At 43.4% G+C, this 20,483-nt stretch overlaps 1 protein-coding gene across 4 annotated transcripts in view; it reads right to left on the reverse strand.

Annotated features, from left to right (window-relative positions):
• HIF3A (hypoxia inducible factor 3 subunit alpha) overlaps nt 1–20,483 on the reverse strand; it is a 159,496-nt gene that overhangs the window by 3,944 nt on the left and 135,069 nt on the right. For all 4 annotated transcript variants that reach the window (XM_069207681.1, XM_069207682.1, XM_069207680.1 and 1 more), the window contains 12 exons: nt 20,271–20,416; nt 19,955–20,036; nt 18,125–18,234; nt 17,150–17,361; nt 15,511–15,617; nt 15,225–15,372; nt 13,708–13,895; nt 12,522–12,760; nt 7,587–7,679; nt 6,968–7,359; nt 6,349–6,451; nt 6,127–6,223 (listed from right to left, as the gene is read on the reverse strand). In XM_069207681.1, coding sequence (XP_069063782.1) covers nt 6,127–6,223; nt 6,349–6,451; nt 6,968–7,359; nt 7,587–7,679; nt 12,522–12,760; nt 13,708–13,895; nt 15,225–15,372; nt 15,511–15,617; nt 17,150–17,361; nt 18,125–18,234; nt 19,955–20,036; nt 20,271–20,416 — 1,917 coding nt within the window. The remainder of the gene's footprint in view (nt 1–6,126; nt 6,224–6,348; nt 6,452–6,967; nt 7,360–7,586; nt 7,680–12,521; nt 12,761–13,707; nt 13,896–15,224; nt 15,373–15,510; nt 15,618–17,149; nt 17,362–18,124; nt 18,235–19,954; nt 20,037–20,270; nt 20,417–20,483) is intronic.

Below are 20,483 nucleotides of genomic sequence, written 5' to 3' on the forward strand. Positions count from 1 at the left end.
GTCCCACTTTAACCGTTCCTCCAGCTTAGCACCCAGGGAACCATGCAAGCTTCTTTGACAGTAACTTGAACAAATAAAGGTGGGTTGCAGATCCGTCAGAGGAAGCATACAAGCCCTGAGGTCAACCTCCTGCTGTCCATGGCCAAAAGCTGGCTGAATGTTGTAACAAAAACAAAGAAATTCACTGAAAAAAGGGTAATGTGGCGTGATAGGAGTTGAAATAACACAAAAACGCAAGCGCGATCATAAGCAGTGCATGGCGGGGCGCAAGCTATAGTTAGGTCAGTAAACAATATCTGGTGAATTTATGTTTTGTTCTTAAACAACATTCGATTTTGTGTTACTTCAACACCTAAACTAACTATGCCACTTGACCTGTATTCTGTTTTGCTACTATCTTATTACCATACCCAACTATAATATCACCATTATTCAGTGCATTTGCTTTTTTTTCTTTATATATACATATATAAAGATATATGCACACACACAGCCAGTGCTTCGGCCTTGAACAGCAAGAGGTTGGCTTGAGTGCCCAACCCACCATGGATTCCAAATCTACATTTTAAACATAGGCTCCAGAGGGATCCAGTGCAGAGTTCTCTCGAGGTAATGCTGTACATCATTTTTTAACCTTGTGGACCCTGGGGCGGGGGAGCCTTGGGGTCCCCCACCCAGTCACCCCCTTCTACCCACGAGGGAGTCGGGTGTCCCTACCCCAAACCCCTTATACTACTTTACTGAAACACATTTAGGGCAAAGGGACAGAGTCCTAGAATGGAAGTGGCAACATTTATCTGTGTTGCAGCTCTCTCGAACTGCAGTAGCAAAATGGCAGATGGTAGAAAATGCTCCCTCACACAGAGCTTCCAATTTTTTTTTTTTTTTTTTTATTTTCAATATCACAGCACAAGGCGTCCCCCTTCCTGAGCACCGCTTTACATGCAAATTAAAAAACAACTATATGGATCTACACAAAATCACAAAAAGCTTGCTTTGATTAAAGTTGTAATCTTATGTCAAATTTGGTGGAACTCAGTTTAGCTGTTTTTTCCTGGTCCTGCAATAGACTTTCCTAGAGAATTAACATGGGAAAATAACAAATCGGGACGTTCCCGTTTTTTTTTTTTTTTTTTACAACCCCTTGACTGATCACTCCAAAACGTTCCAGAAAGGAGCTGGAGATGCATGAAATCCTTTTTGTAAAGTTTTATGCAGATTTTTCAAATGGTAGCAAATAACAGTCACAGTCAAATGTAAACATCGATTAGTAACCTCCGACTTCAACATGAGCTTGGCATGCAAGTTTTAACTTCTACACTTCGATGCCACAAGGCACGAAAAATCACCAGTAAACATTACTGCTTTTAACATAACTCAGCTTTTGGAGATTTGATTTTGGAATGGTTTACGCCACTGAGCCACGCATGGGCATAGGATACGTCAATGGCTACTCTTCTATTTTAATGAGGTGTACCCAGACGAAGAACACACAAGGAGGCACGCCTTTAATTGGCTTGAATGTATTAGCTTATTCGAGAACATGTTTAGAGTGCAACTCGGGAACGCTGATCCACATTTCTTCATACATGGTTAATGCCATGCTGTTTTTTTTTTTTTTTTTTACATGTACCCTACTTCTAAACAAAAGGGTTTTTAACCATAACCTTGACACAAGAGCTAAATCAATGTAGTAAGGTAAAATCACAACTAGGCAGTGTGACTATGGCCCCAGTTGTTTTCTTCTCTATAGTATATTGGAATCAGTAAGAAGACACACAATGTTTTCTCAAGTCAGTTTGGCTCTACTATGGCAATGGCCAATAATGGGACACAGTTTATTTCGCAACCACAACAAATATAGTTATACTATGCCAGTGAAAATAAATGTACCCCAATAAAACAAGGTATTTAGAGCAAATGTACCTTCAAACACATCCTTTAACATTATTATAGCTCAAAGGTGAAACTCCTCATTATTACCATATTACAGCCAACCTGACATGAGAAACACATTGTTGGCCTCTTTAAAGTGAGTTTACCTCACTGCATGACTGTAACTCCTTTCATCCCACTGTTACACTTACAAAATAAATAAATAACCATTCTAAAAACTGCCATGGCGTACAAAATATACCCTACCCACTGCCACGGTTTGAGATAGGGACATTATGACTCACTAAGCGTTTCACCTCTTTTGAGCAACCTCTCTTCTGCACACTCACCAAAAGAAATAAACATAATAAGCGAGTGTGTGTGTATTTTTTCACTTAAAGTTAAAAACTGAGTTATGGTTCTGGCTCAAACATACAAAACCCACTGCGAACAGCCAAAGACCAATCATTCAAATTCAAATGTAATTGAGAAGGTTTGCGAGTTCCTGGACTGTGATGCTAAAAGGACCAGATGCATGAAAGCCTTAACCATTTCAAGCTCCAAAACTAGAGTGGTTTCACACCAAAGCAACGAAAGCACCTTTCATGCCACGCTTAGTGTAAATATTATCAGTGGATTGGACTATAGCAAGAGCGAGCAAAGTTTTATACAGGAGCTAAAATGGGTAAACTTTCTTTTTAAAACCCCAACCCATTAAACTCCCACCCCCCGCACAGATCCAAATGAAAATTGCCAAGCCAGACCATAGCCAAATACACCACGCAACCACTAAATTTGGTGCAAACCTGCATAAAAGTAAATCAAAAAATCCTTTTTCACTGGAAAGTACAACTGAATCATAACACAGTGGCAACTCACAGCGTAAAATAAACAGATATTATACATGCAGAGTACAATGTACGATTCATTACCATTCCTGAGTGTGGGGAGGCATCATGACTCACAAGGGGCGAAGACGCAAGTGTGTAATGATGCCCAGCCTCCCCTCAAAAACGGTAGGTATTACAGGCAACCATTGAGGCAGTAAGAATGGTTTTCTCATGTCACTTTTGCTGGACTGTGATAATAAACTCCAATTAGATTTTTTCACTTTAGTAGTAATAAGCGAGTGTGTTTGATAGTACAATTGCTCTAAATAGTATGTGTTGTGCTGTATTTATTTTCACTACCATGTCATTCTACGCTCACACTGGCACGTGAGCATAGTTTCTCATTTGTTGCAAACTAATATTAAGCACCTTCGAGGCTACGGGTCACGGATTTTGAACAAATAACATTTCTTAACTGTTAGACTAACTCGCTCTCTTATGCTCCACTTTCTTATTGCTTACTCTACAGGTCAGGATGTTTATAATTTTTTTTTTTTTTTTTTAATTGTACTACTCGGTCGTCTCTATCAATTCATATGATACTTAGTATATGTAAAGTGCTCCGACACTACAAGGTGTTAAATGCCAGTTCTTAAAAAAAATACAAAAAAAAAAAAAAAAAAAATACTGATGAATAAATGAAATCTCTTTATGTGCAGTCCTTGTGAAGAAAGATGATCAGAACCATTCTTTACACAATTCAAACCGTAGAAAAAAAATATAAATCTAAAGGAATCTAGTGCTCCTGTTGTTATCTTCGCGTCCTTATTTCAGTCACGGAAAACGGGGTGATTTTAAACTTTGGGAGTCTGTCGGTAGCCAGGCCCAAGATGGCACAAGTAGGCAAAACATGCAAGTTAATCTATCTGAAAAGTTTCATGGTAAAGAGGATTTTTCCTAGCGTGTTTTTTTTTTCTTTTTGAAGGAGTGGAAATAATTCACCGGACTCCGATAGAGAGGACACTGAAAACACCCAATTATAAAAAAAGAACACTTAGCCTTCAAGCTTTATTAGCATTGTAACCTGAAACTAGAATTGTTTTATTAAGTTTGATGGTTTTTTTAGTCAAACTTGGTTTGAGGCCGCATAGTTAGGTCGATCGTTGTCAGATCAACAAAGTCACAACTGTGGACACCTTATAGCCATTATCGATATAGTGAACCTATCTATAGAACTTACTGATTAAACCACAATTATACACACCTCAGATTTTCTATTTCAATGTTGTTCTGCTATTAATGTAAATATTTTAATTTTCCATTCATGCAAATTTGAAATAAATCAAAACTGATATGATGTACGTCTGATGTGGAGCAATATTCTACACATTACATGTCAAATACGGTTCCTTCATTTTTTAATTGCACCTTATGAAAAACCTGAATTTGTAAATCAAAAAAAAAAAAACACAACAAGATATTAGAAAAATACCCAAACCTTCTGACATGAGAGATGAACAGGTATCCATAAAGAGAAAAAAAAATAGGACGGTATGTTTTAAACTTATCAATACTGGGTGAAAGCATGTGCAATTATGGTTGCTGATCTCAAAACCGGTTCAGGCGGGTGGGTCTTGGAGGCTAGAGAGCACATATTTCTACAGTCGATATCATCTCTTCCAACCTGCTCTCTACACCCCACTCTCACTGGCAGCATTTCCCCATAGGCTCGGCACCTTACATTGTGGAAGTGGACACCTAGAGCATGGAAAGGAGCTCCTGGGACGTGGTCTTCACCAGCAGTAGGAGAGGTTGCCTGCTGGCGAAGGCCCTACCTGGGACTTCAAAGTGGGAACATGTTTTTCAGTGTAGGAGCGCCCTTCTAAAGACACTGATGGACCAAAACATTTTGTAGGCTATTTAGTGAACTACAGTCTAGCTTTCTCAATTTAGATTATCACAGTATGTGAATGTACGGAAAGCCTCGTTCTGGAAAATCGTGGTTATCTCTAGCTCCTCCACTTTCAAACCACAGTTACTGCTAGTTCATCTATAGCCAGTACATGGTTATCTCACTTTTCCAATTTCTAGTCATAGTTATTTCTAGCTTCCGCATGAAGGTGGGCTAAGACTGAAAAAAACTACTGATTCCATTTCATAATCCGGTCCGAACCAAAACAAAAGCAGGACAAGCTTCATTTCATCACATTTCCCAATTTTACCCTGAAATGCCATTCCCTGATAATAATGAACATGGGAGGAGACTGGGAGTAGATTCTAGAACTGCCTGACGATGCCACCTCAGCATGTCTGGGATCTAAGAAAACTATTAGGCTTGTATGAAGGGACGAGGGCAGAGGGTAGCACAAAGCAGGTCTATTAGTTCTTGTGCTGCCAGGGAAGCAACTTACAAAACATTAAGTCACAACCTTCTTATGTGCAGAACGCAGTTTTGATTAAGGCTAGACATATAAGCCAACTAGGGCCCACCAGACTACTGGTCATCTGCATTTTGGAGCTGTCAGGCAATTAGGAGGAGCTTAGGGTGCAATCACATGTTCTAAATGTTGGCTTTCTTCGGTTTAGCAGGAGTAGATGCAATCTGGAGCATTTACATCTTGCTTTCTTTCTGCTTAGGGTGCCAACCTTCATTGCTCTTCCCCTTCTTTCCTCCCTCCTGAAGTGGTTTCAGACTAGAAGGTATCCCAGACTAGGAATTGCAAGACTAGTTAGTGTTCATATCACCCAACTTCCATTCTCACCCTTTTGGCATCATTTTACTCATTTGACATAGCCGGTGCCTTGCCATGTTGCCATATGGACTGCTGGCTGGATTGTGTGGCCTTCTTTGATTACCCCTTTTTCTAGTGTTAGTTTTCATGCACCCCATTCCTGTTTGGTTAGGTTGTTGCCGCTTATATGCTCGAGTTTCCCTCCCAACTCAACTACCCATTACACAGATCATCCAGGTAAATCCATGCCTCCTTCTCTGCTTCAAACATAAAGGAAAGCATGAAGCATAACATAGGACTGGTAGAGTAATACATAAATTGCTTTCTATTTCCAATTAGATTTTGAAAGCCTATCTATTTCACCTCTTATCGCAGTGCTAAGAGCTGTGCCCCAAACCAAGATAAAAGCACCCCTGTCTTTAATATTTGACACAAAAACACTTTCCACCTATGATCACAAGAAATATATCACTGCCAACCACGCACGCCAACATGGTGTAGTATACTACCTGTGAAAAATGTTCTTCGGTGCCCCACACAGGGGAATGGAGCACTCAGGTAAATGCTACAAAACAGTAAAACCATGTTTTCCCTAAAGCCTGACCACAGTCAACACTAACAGCCTTTGAGATAATGAAAACTTCAGTTTGATAACCCCGACTCTTGATCACTGGCTGTGCTTTACTCACCCATAGGCTCGTCCAGCACAGACAGCCTCCTTTGTGCGACAGCTCCCTCTTGGTCGTTCCTTTCTGTACTGCTTCCGTCAACATTCTCCAGGGACCCCTGTAATAAAGTACTGTTAAAAGCAAAATACTATCTTCCAACCCCTCATCAATATACACTGCCACGTACCACATTTAGCACAAGCATCTCGCTCTTGCTTTTTGGGTATCGGATGTGAAACTCACCATACTCTGGACAGACTGTTCCAAGTGGCCACACTGTGACAGACAAGGACGTTTAGGGGCATCTGTCGCCTCAGATTCCTCTTCCTCCGACAGCTGAAACGCCCTGAAAAACAGGATTGACGACTGCAATTAGGTTTGAAATAAAACTCACTGGATACAGGCCTGTTGAAACTCTAGTAAAGTCATCTCCTAGAAAAGAAAACACTCCGCCACCCTTCTCCATCTTGCCTAGCTGACTAAAATGCAATTATGCAGGAAAACACTAGCTATGAATGTTACTAATTTACAGTTACATTTGTGAAAGATGAATGACCTATACAGTAGGAATTGTTGGTCATTCTATTTCTAAAGAAAATAATCTCCCTAACCAAATCACCCACTCTCAAAGTCACACCACAAACAGTATAGAGGTGAACAATTCTCATCAGCTCTCACCCTGAAAATCATTTTCATATCATACCCAACATATTTGTGAGTGTTCATTACCTCATACACTGGGAATATACTTTAAAACACAAATAGCCATAGATTACTGTTAATACTTTGCTTCTGTCAATATACTTCTGTTCAACCGTCAGGTCACAAAATATCAAAAGCTGTGCAAAGTGGCCATTCTTACCTCTTACGGTGCTTAAGCTGTGTTCCAGTGTGGCTTCCCTTCCTCATCTCTTCTGGCATTTCAGTTTCTGTTGAATCCAACACTACACCTTCTCTGATGCCAAGTGGATGCAAACTGACCTCTTCTGTAGACTGAGTTACTCCAGTGGGTGCTACACAAGTCTCACTCTCCCAACCAGAAAGGTTCTCGCTAATCAGAAAGTGGTTTTGGTTTTGCTGGGTACTGGTAGTAAGAACAAGTAAAGACGCAGATAAGGTGGATTTCTGAACACAGTTCTCTGGAACTCTGGCATCCTTCGTTTCTAAGGACAGTTGCCCTGCACAGCTCAGCAGGAAATCTTCATCCATTGAAATGTACGGGGCCAGCATCTCGAGGTCCAGTGACTCCAATTCCTGAAACAAACCGGTTTGTCACTCAAAACGTCACCAGTGCGACAGAGAAACAAAGACCCTCCCTTCTGACAAGAACTTTCCTCCCCAGATGATATGCCACCCTCTAACCGGAGACATCGACCACACCAACAAAATCCATTGCAACCCCTGTGAAATCTTCAAGTTCTTACAGAAGATGCAACGTTTCTTACTTCTCTAACCACGACCCGATACCCACAGACTCTCACCTGCATCGTCTCCTTGCTTGCACCCTTTTTGCCAGAAGCGAAGAATTTCTGAATCTCTTCCATGCCCAGAAGGCGTTTCGTCTGTGACTGCGCCTGTGGCAAGAGAACAATTTAATTAGATTTTAATGTCAACACATGCAAATTAAGAACTAAATGAATGCTCACCAAAGTTCAATTTAGACCATTAATCAAACCAGCAGTGAAGGATCAAGCTTATGTTTTAAACTTAAATCAATGTTTTACCCATACAGATAACGTTTGAAACACTCGCCACAGAAGCCTGTTTTAGGTCACAGTTCCGTAAAGGTATCTAGACAAACGATCTTCCTGTAGGTACTCTAATCACATAAACCTCACCTTGTGAATACCCCCAGGCAACAGAGTGGACGTGGAAGACTCGGAGCAGGGTTCAGGCGGGTGGCGCCATGCAACTCTACAATGCCGGTCAGCTCCTGGGCGGATATATCGAGCCGCATCTAAGCACCACTCTCGCCAGACATGGAGCATACCGGCAAACTGAACAAACCACTGTGCGGATTATTAGGTTGGAAACTTTTTAGATGGAAGAGACTATACCAAGGAATGGATGGGATAGGAGGGCAGTGAGCAATCTGTGGGTAGATTACCCATAAAACAAGCATTACTGAAGGCTACCATCTTGTTCTTTCATGGATACTTCTAACTGCAGATTACTCACCGTGTAAGTAGATGGCACAGACACCAAAGCCTCACCTTCAAAAGGGATGAATTTGTGGAATGGCTCAGACTAAAGTCCTCCAGGATCTGGCAAGCAAAAACCCATCTCTACAGACCAGACTGCTGAGAAGGCAGTGCTTGGTGAATGTGTGCCCAGATGCTACCATGGCTGTCTGGCAAGTATTCAGAACAGGTACTCGGCATGCCAACGCAATGGTAGCAACTTTGGCTCTGGTGGAGTGTGTCTGAAATCCTTCTGGACGCCGCTTCTCAGTTAAATGCAGACCAAATCTTAATGCAAAGAACTTGCTATCGAGATGATCTGTTTCTGCACCGCCTTGCCCTTCATAGCCCCAGAGAGCTCCACAAAGAGTTTATTGTCCACTCATTGTTCTTCAGTACAGTTGTGGTAAAGGATGAGTGTCCTCTTTGGGACCAAATAATGGAGTCTCTCTTCCTCTTTCATGAGATGAGGCAGAGCAAAGGAGGTCGGAAGAGTGATGGCTTATCTGATGTTAAAAGTATCACCACCTTTGGCAGAATTCCACTAGAGTCCTGAACAACTATTTGTCTGGGAAAAGGTGGTATGAAGAGGCTAAACCAAGAGGCTCCTGAAGTTCACTCACCCGGCATGCAAATGTAATTGCTAATAGGAAGATCATTTTTAAAACAGGCAGGTGCAACGAACTGTGCATTTTTTTTTTTTTTCGAAAAGGGTTCACAGCAGAAAGGTTAGGATTAAATTTAAGTCCCACTGTCATTCCAACGGGAGTTGGTGGAAACATGACACTTTTTAAAAAAGGTTTGTAGCATTTAACTGGTCATTTGCACAACAACAGGTGCTTTCAAAAGAATAATTAAAGAGAAAACCTTTAACTGTGCCCACAGCAAGACCTTACTTGGCCAAAAACAAAGCAAACAACAACACAACTAACAGTTTCTCCAGGGGTCTAACTGATGTGTACTGCACAATGCCACAACCTTGTCCCATTGCCCTGCATGTACAGATTTTGTTGAAGGGTGTCCAGCAGCTACAATGACATTAACAACCTCAGAGGGGAAATCAAAAAAGCTCAACTCTTGACGCTCAATCTTCACACATGGAAGCGCAGATTGTATAGCCTTGAGTGCGATACCCTGTCCTGCTGCTGCGACAAAGGGTCCTCTCCCAGTGGATGCCCCATTGGAGGGCAGTTGCTGAGACTCAGAAGTTCCACGTAAATCAGGTATCACCAGGGTGACTTGGCCCTGTTGTTCCTGATCTTCAGAACTCACGGTGCAGATGCGAGAGGGCATACAAGGATACTGTTCTCCACTATATAGGACATGAGTCTCAGACAGAGAGAAATTTGTTGGGAACTGCAGTGCACAAAAGTGATGACTGCGTTTTCAGCAGTGGCAAACAGATCTAGCCAGGATTCTCCCCACTGCTGGCAGATGCCCTGTGTTGTCTCCGTAAATAATTGTCATTCATGATCTGCTAGGTGTCACTGACTAAGTCAATCTACACGGGAGTTTAAACCTCCCCCTCCCCCCCCCCTTTTTTCCAGGTGGTGTACCACCAGGGAAATCCCCTAATGACCCAGTCAGCTCCAGAGGCACGGAGGCTCCTGGCACAGGATCCTGGTATTTGAAGCAAAACATGGCAGTGATTTTGTCCATGCAAATCTGCACCTGCCACCCCACCACCCTTTATTGATTGGCAGGAAGGTCTTCAATGGCAAGTGAATAACCTGCAGCTCCAATAAGCTGATGTGGAGGTGGGTCTCTACCGGAGACCAGAGCCTCTGATCTTCAACTCTCCCGGAATGGCCTTCCTAAACTAACAGCGCCATGTCCCTCATCACGGTCAGCTCTGGAACAGGGATGTGCACTCGCCCAAATGCGGTCAAGCACCCACCTCTGCAGATCTTTTGCAGTCTCATCTGACACCTGGATGGAATCCTATCCGTTCCCTTGGGGTTGGGCCCACTGAATACAGTTCCTACTGCTATCCTGAATGCGCTATCTGGCATGATCAGTGAGCAGAAGGCAGGAACCTAATATTCGCAGAAGCCTCAGAGTGAAACATGCCGAGGATAGGGGCTGAAACACCTGGACTATGCCTGAATGGCCTAGACCAGTCAGTCTGCAGGAAAAACTCCAAAGTGCTCCGTTTCCAGGATGACTCCGATATAAGGGAGGCTCTACGAATGAAACCCAATGATTCCCAGGTGTGACTTCGGCTGGTTGAACCTAAATGAAGAGGTTTACTATAACCTGGAGATGGTCCACGACTGACTGGCGAGCCTGCCTTCAACAGGCGGTCGTCGAGGTGGGTAAAGACTGGTAAGCCAGACTTCCTTTGATAGGAAGTGACTACTGTCATCGTCTTTGTGAATAACCAAGGGTGAGGCTGAAAGGAAGCAAAGCAATCTGAATGTTACCGTGACCCACCCTGAACCGATGGTAGCGCCTGTAGGCCTGCAGGACGGGGATGTGAAAATAAGGATTCTTAAGATCATCCGGGCTGGAACAACCAAGTTTTGTAATGTTGAAGCCTCCAACGGAGGGATGCAGTCACACCTGGTAAGGCTCAAGGAACCCATCTACATTTTGCTCTTGTGGCTCTTCTGTGTACTTACAACTATCTATGTATAAAATACTTTAGCATATAATGCAGGCTAGGTTTCACCTAGGCTGTAGCACCAAGACCGCAGTATTTGCAATACGCATGAAATGAGTCATCAGTTCAACGAGGGCCAAGGAACAAGCTCTCTTTGGATTTCTCTTCTGCATTTAACAATGTGCGGCACTGGATTTTCTTAAGGAGGGTTAGTGTTCTTGGTGACCAGCAAGTATCAAATTCCTGGTTGAAAGGCTTTTTCAATCCAAGAACTCAACTGGTAGTATTCTCTTTCTATACTTTCACCCTGGGCAGATTTGCACTTGGTAGTTCTCCGGGAACTGTTATGTCGCTTCTGCTATTCAATTTGTATGTTTTCCCAACGGCCAAGATTATTGTATAATTCAGGTATTACTTTTTATAAACAACGAAATCCAGATAATTCCAAAGTTGAATAACGGGTTACACAATCGTTAATTTGCAAAAACGCCTAAATGACACACAGAAATATGGTTGCGTCCCTCTCAAATTAAACAGCAAAAAGACAGAAACACTACTTCCATCCACTTAAATTACTACAAAGGAAAGTGACCGAAATAGATGTTGCCATGAAGACCACCCATCCTAATGGCTTGCTTGAAAAATTTTGGATTGCTGCCATTCTCAACATGGACGCACAGATTAAAGCAGTAAATGGCGCACATTTTTTCCTCCTTCAGAATCTGAAAATAATTCTGCACTTTTTTTGCTCCCTCACAAAGTTACGATTGTAAATGCTTTTATAAACTCCAGACTGGACTAGTGTAATACATCCTACTTAAGCCTACCAAAACGTCTCTCCTTGGATTATTTAGCCAAAATCAGGTTTGTACTAGGTCTTACTTGTCAAGACTACATTACAACAGCTGTGGATTTGTTGTGTTAAATTAACATCACTGGGAGCATCACATTTAAGGAGCTTTGTTTAGTTCATACATTTAACTACTCGCCCTCAGCTAAACAGTTCAGTATATATCAACTACTGCCGACCTGTTTCTTCTACAGAGCCCCATCTTCAACCAAGCTTGAGAAATTGGTAGAATCTACTGCATACCTGCAAGTTTCCTGTGAATTTATTTACACACCTCTATGGGTAAAGAAGTTCCTCTACTCAAGTTTTGAAAAACTCTGAAATCATGGCTTGGTCCTCATTAAGCAGTGGCTGTCCATTTACGCTTTGCAGCCTTAGTGCCGGTAGGTGAAATGGCTGGCTTCAGAGCCCTTGCTGTATATAGGTTCTTGAAACTGGAGCCCTTTTCAAGCAGATACAGCATTTTGCTAGAAAGTCCACAGAAGATCTGGGCTATGCCACTGGTCTACTCCAAAACTAACTTCATTCTTCTATTGTTGGTGGCCCCTAATCATGCCTCCCAGACTCTCCCTGGGCTTCCTAAATCAGTCCTTAGCAAGCTGCTCGCCTCAAGACCTTAGTCCAGCCCCAGCCCCTGTCCCTCCATCAGTAGTTTATTTCCAGAGCCATCCACTTCCTCACGCACCTATTCACACTTTTCACCGCAACAACCAGCACACCCAGAACTCCAACCCTTGCCCCTTCCCACGCCCTAGCTACTCCCTCACCACAGACTGACGTTTACCAGGGGCGTGCTGCTTGAGGCGTTTGCAGGCGGTGAGGGCCCCAGGTCATTCACGGGTGTGCTGGCCTCCTCAATCAAATGCTTCTGTGACACTGAAGGTCTCCTTCTGGGTGGGTCAAAAATAGGCCCCAGGAGCTCCTGAAGGTCTGGACTGGAGAACTGGCGTGGGTCGGATTCGATGTCCTCATCACTGAGATCTGCCGGGTGAAGGAAAACCAGGAGCTTGTTCTTGCTCACCCCTGCATGGGAGACAGACATGTCCGAGTATAGAGGCCCTTGCTTAATAAAATATTCTCCTCCTGCTCTCCTTTCCACTAACATCAAGGCAAATTTCTAGTTTAAATCTCCTTTGTGTGAAGGCGTCTTTCTTTTCTTCTCATACATATGCAGGTTTAACTCGGATACATCTTTCCGGGCTACTGTTACATAATGTGTACTTGTTTTTAAACTTTGTAAACGAAGATTCCCATCTCATCTGATGGTTTACATAACACTACGTAAAATGCTAGGGGTAAAGCACCCTTTACACAGTACTTAATGACCGTTATGCACGTTCCTTCTTGTAGATACACATGCCATCCTGCAACTTTCCTTTCTGTAGATGTACCATTCTGTAACCACTCTTGCTTTAGGGTCTGCGATACACATATTGCATGTCATACATGTGCTTCCATCTGTGACCACTCCTTGTCAGACTTTGCTTCCCGCTAAGACTGCTCTTGGAGCCAGTGCTTAATTTGTGCTTGTTGTTTCAGGTGCTTGGCACCGGCCCTTATATTTAAGGGGCCGGCACTTTTTTCTGCCTCAAGCATTTACTGCGAGCAAAAGACACCTATGGGAAAGACGGAGGAAGAGGAAAACTAAAGAGCATCAGAAAAGGGAAATTCACGAAGCTGCTAGACAGCTGAAGCGGCAGGGAGTGGCTGTAAAAGGATTAACGAGGCCCAAGATGGCTTCCGTATTACACTGCCTCAGTATTCCATGCTCGCATATTTAATTGCAGCAGCCGCGTGTTTTAAAGGAGGGCTTTGGGCACCAGCACGTTTTTATTTACAAATTAAGCACTGCTTGGAGCAAAGAACTATATTTTCCTATTTCACACACTGTAACCACGTCTGAAATAAAATGCATCTTGTCCCCAGAAATGCATCAACAAGTGAAATAACTAACTTTTTTAGCAATTTACCTGACGTGCAGTTGGCCAGGGCCATGATGATCTCTGCACACAGTGGTTCCACCTCTCCAGCCTGCTTAGAGTACATGTCCATCTCTGGAGTGAATTTGACAAGTTCGAGTGAGCTCCCAGGACCTGGTTGCAAGCGTTTGCCTTCAGTCTGCTCCAATGACAGAATGGTGTCCGCCCCTTGGATGGTGCTGTGGGAAGAAGCAAATAAGTCAGCCTGAAAAAGTAAAAAAATAAAATAAAAAATAAAATAAAAAAAAGGGCCGAATCGGTAGGCATGGGAAAATTATACCTAAAAAGGCAACGTGGTGAGGGGAGAAAATAGACTGAGGGTTTTTGTTGGCAGATCTATCAAATGAAAATGGGGAAAATATACTAGGGGTGAGGGGGTCCTTGGAGTGGAGATTCAGAGAAAGTTGCAGAGAGAACGAGCTGGTGAAAGTCATTGAGTGAATTCTCATAAGCAGAATTAAGCCTTTTCCAAGAGTGCTGAAGCAATAAATCTGCAAAGGGACTGACACAGCTAAAAGCCTTATAAACCATCATGACCAATAAATAAGAAATACGTTCTATTAATACCAGCCTCCTTATTTATTGGCATATAAACACCCTTAATGCACTAAAGTCTCTACTGAAGGCTCATCCTCCTGCTGACTCCCTTTCTTTTTCATTTTTTTTTTATTTTGTATTTCTCCAGAGAAGTGGAATGTGACACAATGGCTGGAGACAGTGAGGGAGTTTAGCTGTCTAATCCATGAAAGGAGAGAGATGGGACGAGACAAGAGGTAGTCAAAATGATGACACTGGATAAAAAGTATTGAGGGCTTCCTGCTCCCATCATAATTACATAACAAGAAAGCAGAGTTTATTTTCAAGTTTCGGAAACATTCGGTAGGGGCACCAGGCAGATATCATGGGCCATAAAGTGTAAAGGGCTGCTGCTGAGTAGGTAGCAGGGAGTAACATGGAGCAAGAATGTTCCTGAAAGCCGATTACTTTGAGGTGGACACAAGAGGATCTATGCAGCAAGCAGGGGGCACATATATTGCAGGAGTCACTGACCAGGCCAAATGGGACTACAGCAGCATACCTGGCCTACAACATGACTCATGACATAAAACCTTTTGGGGCATAGCAGATATTGATATACAGATTAGACAGAGCAGACATTCACCAGAATGTAACACTAGATTAGCGTCCTTTGTTTAGCGCACATTCTGCCAGTGTGATGCCCCCTTAGCTCAGTTAGCAGTTTGTCTAGTTGTCCAACATGGTTGAGATTTCCTTCGGGGAACTGGGTCTAACTCAATTTATGACGGTGTGATTATGGTATTGTGTTCCCGCCCCTGCTCTTAATATGTGGACCTCAAAGATGGCATCAAGGGCACAAAACAGGTATCGGTAGCTTAAAAGAGGCACTGGGGTACACTGCCAGTAGGCGCATGTGAGAGACCAACAGTGACCACTGCCTGCAAGGTACAAGTCTGCACCACACAAGCCGTCATCTGTTCCAGACTCACCTAAGCATGGAGTGGAGGCAGACCACGCCTTCGGGTACGCCGCTCTTTCCAATTCCAACAGTTGTAGCTTGGGTTTGCGCCCAAAAATATCCCCCATTCTTGGCCAGAAACCGGTAATACGCTGTGACTGCCTGACCTTTGCTCAGTACTGTGGGAAGAGTCCAGACAAAACCATTAGCAAGAAAACATCTTGGAATGAGAATTCTAAAGAAGTAAAATAGAAAGGTGCAAGTTACAGGCTAAAAGAAGCAGGACATGAGGAAAACAAAGCAGGTGCCATACTCACAGCTGTGCATGCTTTTCCCAACGGAATCTGAATCCTGTGCGTGAACGTACTCGTATACTGTGAAGCCTATGAGATCCTCTGATGAGTATCCTGCTAGCTCCGATATCCTAGGGGAGAGAAGTCAGATATGCGTATGATTAACTGCATGTATGGCCCCCGCTCTTCCAAGAGTGCAGCCAGCCCTGACAGCATGAAAGGTGCAATCAGCTGTACCAGGACCAGACTGGGAACCCAAAGCAGACCTGGCAAATTTTGTCAGACCAACCCCCATAGGGTGCATAGCAAATGAGCCTGACCATTACAACTGATCTTTGAGAACGGGGAGTGGCAGGGAGGAGGGTCTCCCCCCCCCATTCCCCCCCTTCCCCTTGAGAAAATGTGGGGAAAATTTGCAAACAGTGCATTCTCCAACACATTTAGCATTATGCATTCAACTGTATTCGTTTTTAAAGCACAGTAAATGATGGGCATACGGTGTATCAAGGTACAACAATCTTTATTGGGGCTCTTCAAAGATTTACTCACCATCACCCCCTAGCAGTGCCTGTCATCCCTCCCCTGCCCTTCTCACATGTATTTAATGTGTTTTATAGTGCCTCTCCTACACACACACATAGACAATTGATCATGTGTGTGTAAATCAATGTATATAAAACGTTACGTAAATAACAGATGTTTACAAGGTGTAGGAATCATGTCGCATTCTTACTGCTAGGCATTTCCTCTCTGCCCCCCCCCCCATAAAGAGTGCTTGGTCTGGGGAAGCTTAAACTCATGATTCAGAACGTAACAGAGTGGTTAGGATTGACTTGGATTGTCTACAAACTGTTGGATATACAAGTAACTCTGCTAAAACTGCTATAAAACCAGCCCACCCCCTCGGTAACAAAAGTGGACCCCTATCCTTCCAGTCTTTTAGGGAAACACCCGCTGCCCGGTACGGCCAGTCCAGCCTTGAGCTGTACAGGTTCCAGTGCCTTCACTCACAACCTCTTACGTCCCAACCAGCACTTTTCCAACTGGCAACACTGCAACTAACCCGCAAGGTGTACAATAATCTAACCAGATGCAAGGCTGCCTTAGCCCAACAGACTGCACCTTTCATAATATGTCCATCACCCACCATACAGAGGAAGAAGCATGCGGTATCTTAACAAGATTCCGAAGAATATATTCTGCTCTGAAAAGGGCCTAAGTAAGAACACTGGTATCTTTAGTCTTAAACTGAGAGACCTCGTACACAGGTGACATCATCACAGCACAAGTGCTCCTAAAAACACAGTCTGTGCACTCTGAACTCTTCCGCATTCATGCTCTGCTGCATAATATGTAACAGAACCAGAACACTTTAAAGTACGAACTATGACGCCATACCTGGGAGTTAAAAATGTATCTTCTACACCCTTGCTTTATCAAGGATTTAGGTCCACATTTTAAACCTGCAAAGTGGGAGATTTTGAAAACAAATCCTGACTTTAACTGAAGCAGAGGCAAAGTTAGGCAGGAGACAACTAAAATAAAACCATTTTTAGCTTCAAAAATCAGGAGTCTTCGGTCTGAATTGAGCCGGTTATGAAAACTGCTGGCGAGAATTTTAATCCTGCAGACCACGAAAACCTTCACTGGGCCCTCTGCTCACCTTTCATCGCAGTATGTGAACTTCATGTCCAGGGTGTGACGGCTCAGGAAGGTCCGGCTGTCCAGAGGATATTCAATGTGAGACGGGTGTGCAATGGATTCACAGATTAGAACCAGGAACCTCTGTGGAGCCTCTTGGGGCCCTGCATCTGTACCGGACGCTGGCGGTACGTAAAGATGACTGGTCTTCATGTGCCCGGAGCATTGCAGGACCTAGGGCAAGGACCGGAAGAGCGTCACTGTAGTGCAAAAACAGCCACATCGAACGACTATAGCCACTTATACAGAACTTAATAAAGCAGTGGAATCCAATACACACTGTAATTAGTTACATCTCAGACTAAAGCCCTGGCCGCCCCTCTGTCTACTTATTCTACTAGGTCACGATTTTCACCGATACCCTAAGGTCAGGCTTAGTTTTGCACCTTGCTGTACCCGTGTCCTATCATGACTAAATCTATGTCGTAGGTGTGACTTACACCGGACCTTTGCTGCGCCAAGGCCCTTAAATAATTCTTACCTGACCCCTCCGCACGAGCGTCTCATTCCACATACCATACATAACTTAGATTGAAGTTATCCCTTTTGGGGTCAGAAACTTAAAGACTCGCTCCCTATCTCCCCTCATTCCCCCCACACTTCCCCCACACACACCCCTCATGCATTTTCCTTAGCAGAAAAAAAAAGAAGAAAACTCACTCTAAATTCAGGCCAGGATCTTGGTGTGCCTGTTCCCAGACATGATTCATTGGATACATAACCCAGATCTGTAACCGAGACCTGGCCGTCACTGAGCCACACCCTAGGGATCAGTCTGCACCAGTACCTGATGTTTAGTAAGAGCCAATTTCTTGCTGTGTGCTCACATGTACCTCACATCTAGCTATTCATGGATGTGCCAAAACCCTCTTTCCTCACCCATAACACAGGCTTAGACCCAGGTACTGCAAGTGCCCCATCAGGACTCGGTTCTCACCTTCCAGCTAGATGATTTAAGGTGAACTGTTCGGCCTTTGCTGACCAAAGTGCTTTTCATCCTGAGAGAGAAACTGTATTCTGCGCTGAGCTTCGCCTTCTGCGACAGACCTGCGGTCAGATACAGGTGACATGAATACAAGTCTCCAGAAATCAAACGTGAATTGCAGGACACACAAAACATCAAATACATTGTGCGCAAACAGCTTTACATTCAGAGCTGAGCAGTTGATGGCAAAGTTGGAATTTTTAAAGGGCAATGTAGCAGAAAGGAAGGACTGAACGTGTATGGAGACCGTGTGAGTGTGTGTGTGTGAGTGTGAGTGTTATATTTCAAGCATATAGCGCCTCCCTGAATGCACACAGGATTAACAACTCACGGGTTTAGGAGTTGGATCACAGAAACGTTTATGTGATGCCACTTTTCTGCCCTAAACTAAATTTGACTGAAATGTCAAACAAGACAATAATGCCGAGAGTACAATCATGTCTCTCACTCCTTGACATCATCATAGAACAAGATAAACATGTCAGCATCAACCTCTTCTCGGAAGAGCAGTCTGCATGAGATGAGGCAACCCTTGAGAAGCTTCTTCACGGTGCCTAGAAACTGGCGCCATCTTCATTTGAGAAATAGGTGAAAGAATACAACGGGTAGGTTTAGTTCTAGATAAATATCTGAGGACTCGTGACCGAAAGGAGTGAACTATCCAAGACCAAAAACTATGACTGACTCCTCAGGCATATGAATGGGGGGGTCTTGATCAGATCTAGACAGCAGTCTGCAGCAACAATTGGGAAAGGAGACACTTATTTGTGAGCTTAGATAAGATACTTCCACAGAATAAGTAATCAGTTAGCTCTATCACTTGGTTTAAATGTGTCAAGTGGACCTCCTCCACCTTCGAAGGAGTCCAACCTGACTGATGAGTGGAAAACGCAAATGGTGCGCTTCAGCTCATGATCCTCAATATAAAAAAATATATAAAAAAAATTATTAAAAAAAAAAAAAAGGTAAAAAAAACATTGAATCTTCCTTGGGCTCTTGCTCCCCTCTCGGCGCACGGGTAATTTCCATCAACTGAATGCTTGCCTTGCGCAGCCTGTTTTAGTCTGACGCAAACACTATAAACGCCTTACTTTCTCCATCATATCATGATTATGTACTGTCCATAAAACTGATTTTGCCAGGTCAGGTATTAAAGTTACCAGTCTCCAACTGCACAATAAGATTAAAGCTGTTCTGATTTTTCTTGCTCAACTTTACGGGGGAAAAACATTTTTGGAAAAAAATATAACACTTCACTAATCAAGAGTATTTTATAGGTGTAATACTAGATTACACACTCGACCTCAGGGTCTATTTGTAGAAGCATTGTGCTGAATAACAAATAATAAGTCTGTTTTCCTCAACAAAGTAGTTTAGCTTAGTGACAAATGGGCACACCTTTCGATTTTCCTGATGCACTTTCTCAGAATTCAAAATAAGGTTATAGATAACTACCTTGAGAACACCCATCTCTATTAACATTAAATTGTTATTTGCCAGTTCCTGAAGGGACTCGGAGCTGCCTTGTGTTTTTTCAGGACATGAGTCATCTTAACAGCATGTGATAGAAGAAAGACTGTCACGATGGAGATTACAGATGTTATGTCTCCAAAGAAGACAACTGGTAGGGGCGCAAGAAAGGAAGTGTGCCAAACCCGCAATGGGGAAAATCCTTGCCAAGCAAAGCTTAAGTGGTTGTCACAATTATACATCCAGCACACAAGGCTGAGGCATACACCACACAGCTGACACAGTGAATGTGTTACTGGTAAAAGTACTCACCCCGAATGCTTAACAGGTCCTGTAGTTCATCTTGGTCACATGGATGGATGAAGTCATAGACACTCTGCCCGATCAGCTCCAGCTGTAAGAGACACGAGAATGAGGGAGGGGGCATCAGAAATGGAGCGTTACCAATGTCAGGAGTAAGCCAAATCTGTATGAAAACACCTTCTCAATCAGTTGCCACTACATTGCCCTCTGCTCTTTTAGCCACTAATCTATATCCTGCGCCCCAATAAGTCCTGCCGTGGGATTCTGCAACATACCTCCTCCCCAAGTGCTTTTGTTATGGCCAACACACGTCCCCTTTTCTTACTTGGCCAAGTCCCAGGTGCTTGTCCACGTTATCCGACAGGAAAATCATGTCTCCATCCTCACTCAGGACCATGAGAAAGCCATCTAAGGATCGCAGCGGGCAGCCTTCCATCTGTACATCCATTTCTGTTGCGTCCGTCCACTCCACTAGAAAAGGGAGACATGCTGATGAGCAAACACAGACAAGCACCATCCCCCAAATTTTCATACTCCC

Source organism: Pleurodeles waltl, chromosome 9 (genome assembly GCF_031143425.1).
Source record: "Pleurodeles waltl isolate 20211129_DDA chromosome 9, aPleWal1.hap1.20221129, whole genome shotgun sequence".
Classification (NCBI taxonomy): Eukaryota; Metazoa; Chordata; class Amphibia; order Caudata; family Salamandridae; genus Pleurodeles; species Pleurodeles waltl.